The sequence below is a fragment of the Pteropus alecto genome, unplaced genomic scaffold (genome assembly GCF_000325575.1).
Source record: "Pteropus alecto unplaced genomic scaffold, ASM32557v1 scaffold88, whole genome shotgun sequence".
NCBI classification, from domain to species: domain Eukaryota; kingdom Metazoa; phylum Chordata; class Mammalia; order Chiroptera; family Pteropodidae; genus Pteropus; species Pteropus alecto.
The window spans coordinates 2,558,323-2,565,165 of NW_006494611.1; the positions used below are offsets into that span (position 1 = coordinate 2,558,323).

Below are 6,843 nucleotides of genomic sequence, written 5' to 3' on the forward strand. Positions count from 1 at the left end.
TGATCAAGTATTAACAGAGAAGCCAAAATGAGAAAGTAAAGTACCCTAAGAGGCAAACAGGAGAGTAGGGACAACTGCCAACGCTGTGGACAATAAAGCTTATGCTTCCAGAGCTGGGAGCTGATCTCCAAGGCCTCTCATAGGGAAGATGGTAACTGCCTGTACAAAAGCTCCAGCAACAACGAATGGACAGAGAAGTGCTTTAGGGACTTGACCTTCTAAATACTTCTCTAACCATCACAAAGCAGGGAGAGACATGTCTTCATAGACTGTTTTCTTGGTCTGCCCGCCACAAGATGTGAACTTCATTTTGGACTCCATGTAAAATGTTCATCTGATCTCAGCCTCTCATCCAGTCTCTGAAAAACACTTCTTGCCTCATCTATATGTCATAGGGTTGTTAGCATCAAATATTCAGAAATGTCAAAGCCCAGCAGTGTGACATTGGGCAGTTCACACAAACTGCCCTGATTCCTTACTGGCAAAATGAAGACTGGGTTAAAAAAATTCTTCCTCCTGGAAGTGACATTGGTTTAGAATTGGCTACAGGCTGCTATTTGGCTTTCAACACCGTGTGAGGTGGGCACGACTCCCACTGCTTTTCATAAAGTCCAACACTCATGCCCAGAAGCCTGCATGTCGGGGCCTTCACTCTTCTCCAGGGCAAGGTACAAGATTTAGTCTAACATTTTGAGGCCATCAAGACTAAAATCTCTCCTGTATATCTGCTCAAGAAAAACTTTTAAATTCTCAAATTGCATTTCTTAGAAATAATTCTCAATCATGAGGGCAATTTAGTTCCATGAAAGTGAAGCTACGATGACCAGTATCTGCTATTTCAGTAAGATGATTTAATTCAAAGAATGTACATCTTCAAATATAAGATGCAATTAGGCTCAGGTTAAAGTCTGAATTTATCTGAGATACTTCCTTCTAAGTTAATTAAGCTACAATTTTAACCTAGAAAGCAAAAACCTAAAAATAGTTTTATGTGTGTCACTCACTGCCAGAAAACAATACCTTTCTTGGGAAAATTTAGAAAAAACTGCAGCTGTTATTTCAGCCAATGCCAGAAAGAAGATACTCTTAACTTTTACCTGTTTATCAACCCATGAAAGAGGTAGGTAAGAATAAATGCTTAGCAGAGATGCTAGAAGGCCAATGTGCCTCCGAGTTTCAATTAGGTCTTTCCCTGAGCACCCTATCAAGTTAGGTTCATGGCTCAAACTATGTCAAATATAACAGGATTCCAGAGCAGCATTTCTGTTCTTCAAAAGAGACACACATCCTCTGTTTACAAACTAGAGATATAAACTTTTATTTCACAACTTTGTCATAATTCACTTTCTAGTAAGACATTTACTGAGGACATAGTTAAAATACTGAGAAAGCTAGATGCTGTCTTCCAGCAGTGCAAAGATGTGGTCACTCCAGGGCCGATGCGTTCTTGGGGCTTTCAGGCAGCAAGGGCCAGTTGCACCAGTATCATCCAACTCTGGTTTTACTTAGAGCCACCTCCTTTTTTAGGGCTGTTAGTCCTCATTTCGTGCCAAATTTTCACTAGAGGCTCCCTGTTCTTCCAAATGAGTTCATGACCGTAAGTAATATACCATCTGGGGAAAAGAAAAACAAAGCAGGTGCGACATTCAAACAGTATGCCAGACAAATGTTAAGTACCGTGATGATATCAACTTGACATTTAAAAATTAAATGCCACTGTCATTTACTATCTAGCTTATTAAAACAGCTGATTAATTTATTTGATGTAGATCTATGACTTCCCTTAAATATATGGAGTATATAAAAGGTCGAAGTAGGTTGGGACCATGTGTGACTGGTCTGAAGTGTAAGTGCTTCGCACACACTGCTATTGATTCACACAGCCCTGCAAGCTAAGCATCGCTTTTCCCATTACAGACCTGAGAAAATCAAGTCTGAGAGAAGGTAATCTGCCCAAGGTGCAAACAGCTTTTAAGTGGCCAATCAAGGACTCACCTGCAGGTCAGACCAATTCTAAGCCTGGTAAGAAATGTCAGAAGTAGAGTTTACTAATGATGACTATTTTAAAGTTTTCTAGTCATCTTCCACGTGGCTACACAAAGAGTTATCCGCCGATCCAAATTCTGCTCTACCCTTTAAAACATAGTTTCAATCCCCATTCTCCTGTTAAAAACTACCTAAAAGCAGCCTGTTGTAATGAAACAAAGAAGCTGAAGCACTGAGATGTTTAGTAACATAACTTGCTCAGGCTGCACAACTAAGAATCACCAGAACTAAGACTAGAACTCAAATGTGAGTCTGAAACCTGTGTTCTCACCTCTGTGCTACACTGCAGCATCTAGGGAACATCAACATAAGATTAGGAACACATAGTGAGTGATGAATGACAAGGGCCTATCTTTGTGAAGCCCACAGGCCAAGGTACTGTGACACTAGGCATTCTACCGAGAGCAGCACAGGCTGCAAATTAACTAGAGGGCACCTACCTCCCACCTCCCAGGCTGGGGAAGACTAGGTCCTTGATCTGGAATGGCTGTTAATGAAAGCTTTTATTACCAAAACCTTTATTTTTGCCCTGGTTTCCCCAGATTTCTTGTTCCCGAGGCACAGACCAGATTTTGTTGAACTTTACATCTCCCAGACACCTCACTGACTTAGACTGGTATCAGAAGAGCAGTTTAAAGTTTTAACATATTTAATATTCTGCATATGTATTTTTTATTATAAGGTACTTGAATAGTACACCTAAATCCTAAGTCATTAAATATAGTTAAAATTTGATCATGAAAATAGTCACCATTAAAATTTTGAAAAATAATCAGTAAATTTACAGAAAGAAAAAAGACATTTAAAAAACATGCAAATTAACAGGTATGTAACAGAACTCCTTTGGGTGTAGAGTCAAATTCTATGGTGAACTTAAAACAAGAGAAAAAGGATCACCCTGAGATTCAAAGGCAATTGTAAAACTCTTACAAGAAATGAATTACTTGTCAGGATCTCTCCATTAATAAAGCGTTCTTCCCAAATCTTTTTAACCTACTTATTTCAAGCAAAGAGTCAAATACTTTAATCTTTCAGGAACACCATTCTGATTATACATGTAAGTTCAAAATGTAATCGGTTATTTGGCTAAACTAAAATTAGGAAAACACTTCAAAATGACCACTTTCTGAGGTGTCTCTTTTTTGCAGCAGCAGCAGCAGCCGCCGCCTCATAGTCTGGTGCTCAGTCTGATAGTCCAGCTCTGCATTGACTATATGACCTTGGAACAAGTTCCCTTTTTTAAGCAGTTCACTGTCAATAAAACGGAATACCTTACGTGACTTTAGGAGTAAGCTACGGACTGATAATAGTATATGTTAGTCATTATTATTGTAACAACACAAGGTGAAGGCCATAAAACTTGGTGAGGGACATAAAGTCAAGGGGCCAGTTGCACCAGTATCATCCACCTCTGGTTTTACTTAGAGCCACCTCCTTTTTTAGGGCTGTTAGTCCTCATTTCGTGCCAAATTTTCACTAGAGGCTCCCTGTTCTTCCAAATGAGTTCATGACCGTAAGTAATATACCATCTGGGGAAAAGAAAAACAAAGCAGGTGCGACATTCAAACAGTATGCCAGACAAACGTTAAGTACCGTGATGATATCAACTTGACATTTAAAAATTAAATGCCACTGTCGTTTACTATCTAGCTTATTAAAACAGCTGATTAATTTATTTGATGTAGATCTATGACTTCCCTTAAATATATGGAGTATATAAAAGGTCGAAGTAGGTTGGGACCATGTGTGACTGGTCTGAAGTGTAAGTGCTTCGCACACACTGCTATTGATTCACACAGCCCTGCAAGCTAAGCATCGCTTTTCCCATTACAGACCTGAGAAAATCAAGTCTGAGAGAAGGTAATCTGCCCAAGGTGCAAACAGCTTTTAAGTGGCCAATCAAGGACTCACCTGCAGGTCAGACCAATTCTAAGCCTGGTAAGAAATGTCAGAAGTAGAGTTTACTAATGATGACTATTTTAAAGTTTTCTAGTCATCTTCCACGTGGCTACACAAAGAGTTATCCGCCGATCCAAATTCTGCTCTACCCTTTAAAACATAGTTTCAATCCCCATTCTCCTGTTAAAAACTACCTAAAAGCAGCCTGTTGTAATGAAACAAAGAAGCTGAAGCACTGAGATGTTTAGTAACATAACTTGCTCAGGCTGCACAACTAAGAATCACCAGAACTAAGACTAGAACTCAAATGTGAGTCTGAAACCTGTGTTCTCACCTCTGTGCTACACTGCAGCATCTAGGGAACATCAACATAAGATTAGGAACACATAGTGAGTGATGAATGACAAGGGCCTATCTTTGTGAAGCCCACAGGCCAAGGTACTGTGACACTAGGCATTCTACCGAGAGCAGCACAGGCTGCAAATTAACTAGAGGGCACCTACCTCCCACCTCCCAGGCTGGGGAAGACTAGGTCCTTGATCTGGAATGGCTGTTAATGAAAGCTTTTATTACCAAAACCTTTATTTTTGCCCTGGTTTCCCCAGATTTCTTGTTCCCGAGGCACAGACCAGATTTTGTTGAACTTTACATCTCCCAGACACCTCACTGACTTAGACTGGTATCAGAAGAGCAGTTTAAAGTTTTAACATATTTAATATTCTGCATATGTATTTTTTAGTATAAGGTACTTGAATAGTACCTAAATCCTAAGTCATTAAATATAGTTAAAATTTGATCATGAAAATAGTCACCATTAAAATTTTGAAAAATAATCAGTAAATTTACAGAAAGAAAAAAGACATTTAAAAAACATGCAAATTAACAGGTATGTAACAGAACTCCTTTGGGTGTAGAGTCAAATTCTATGGTGAACTTAAAACAAGAGAAAAAGGATCACCCTGAGATTCAAAGGCAATTGTAAAACTCTTACAAGAAATGAATTACTCGTCAGGATCTCTCCATTAATATAGCGTTCTTCCCAAATCTTTTTAACCTACTTATTTCAAGCAAAGAGTCAAATACTTTAATCTTTCAGGAACACCATTCTGATTATACATGTAAGTTCAAAATGTAATCGGTTATTTGGCTAAACTAAAATTAGGAAAACACTTCAAAATGACCACTTTCTGAGGTGTCTCTTTTTTGCAGCAGCAGCAGCAGCCGCCGCCTCATAGTCTGGTGCTCAGTCTGAAAGTCCAGCTCTGCATTGACTATATGACCTTGGAACAAGTTCCCTTTTTTAAGCAGTTCACTGTCAATAAAATGGAATACCTTACGTGACTTCAGGAGTAAGCTAAGGACTGATAATAGTATATGTTAGTTATTATTATTGTAACAACACAAGGTGAAGGCCATAAAACTTGGTGAGGGACATAAAGTCAAGGAAATCTGCAGAAAGATACTAATGAAATCTTTACTATTAATACAGATTTGCAAATCTGTATTAAAAGATGTTTTCTTAAAAAAAAAAGGATGAATTCTGGACATGACTGAGAATGTAGTAAATGAAAGGAGTTGAAATTAGAAACAGCAAAGAGAAAGGGTTCCTCTGCCCTTCAGATCCTGGACTTTAAAATGCATTTGATCCAATTATTTTCAGAATGGAAAAAGGTCATCTAATTATAGTTCAGAAGAATAAAAACCTGCTGGAGAGAAGATCCTTTAAGTATACACGGAAAGATCCAGATAAATTTAGAGTTCATAAAACAGAACCCCTTTTCATAACTCTTTGTTTCTCATACTGTAATATCAGGTCAGTTTCTACTATTTATAATGTGCTGCTGTTAAAGCTAGAACTCACATATGCTATTCTTTAATCATCACTGAAAAGTATAAATGGCATAATGGCATTTAATTCCACCGCCTACTGGGCAAAACTGCTCCATTTAGAATATATTTTCTACTTTTTTAAAAAAATTAAAAACTTAAGTTTTTCCACTTTCATGAAACAAAGTAAAAACCAAGTAGGGGCAAAAGGTAACATTTATGCATGAAGGGGCTCGAGCACAACAGATAGAAGACAACTCTGCAAAAGAGACTCTCACGGTCAGATGGGCTCCAGGAGTCCTGAGGAAGTTCTGTGACAGAGACACTATAGCTTTTCTGTTTTAAGCAAAACTCCATTGTCTGAAGCACAAACAGAAGATCTTGTGACCATAAAGCAATTGTACTCAATATGGTGTGATGGATCTGGGTTGAAATCTCTGCTCTGCCACTTGGCTGTTTGACCTGGGGAAGATCACTTCTGAGCCCATCAGTAAAATGGAAGTAATAATAGTATAACATAAGGTACTAGCTCAGTAGTTGCTATATAACAATGCTCAGTAAGTGGTCACAACTGGTTTATGATCCCTGAGCCCCAGAAGCCAGTCATATAGCACGCATGCAAACTCACTGTGGGCAGAGGAACAGGTCCACCCACTCTGTCTGCCCAGCACTGGTGAGATGGAGATCAGGGTGGGTCTGGGCAGGGGAGAGGAGGCCTGAGAGCAGGGAAAGGAGATGACAGCCCAGACAGGGAGTAACCCGGGGCTGAGGGTAAAGGCATAGCAGGTCTCCAACAAACAACTGAGGCAGGGGCAGGAGGGCTGACATTCTCACATCCTATCTCACGTGGTGCAACTGAGCAAGGCCAAAGCAAACCATGTTGAGGATTCCTCGCCCTCCCAAAGCTACTAGCCCTTGCTTCGACCAGAGCTGCCTTACTCTGCCTTCCTTAGGGGTAGAGAGAGGAAAATGACCCCAAAAAAGGCAGTATAGCAGTCAATTACACTAAAACTTACATCCCAAAGAGAGCTCCCCCAAGATGTGCTGCATGATCAAAAAATTTCCATCCCA

General features: G+C 39.5%; 1 protein-coding gene across 1 annotated transcript in view; it reads right to left on the bottom strand.

Moving 5' to 3' along the window:
* Positions 1 to 1,291: 1,291 nt before the first annotated feature.
* Positions 1,292 to 6,843, bottom strand: part of PARL (presenilin associated rhomboid like) — a 45,042-nt gene continuing 39,490 nt past the window's right edge. Inside the window, exons 9-11 of the mRNA XM_006925768.3 lie at positions 6,789 to 6,843; positions 3,456 to 3,575; positions 1,292 to 1,493 (exon numbers count right to left, since the gene is read on the bottom strand). The exon at positions 6,789 to 6,843 is cut by the window's right edge and continues 43 nt beyond it. Coding sequence (XP_006925830.1) covers positions 3,464 to 3,575; positions 6,789 to 6,843 — 167 coding nt within the window. The 3' untranslated portion in view covers positions 1,292 to 1,493; positions 3,456 to 3,463. The remainder of the gene's footprint in view (positions 1,494 to 3,455; positions 3,576 to 6,788) is intronic.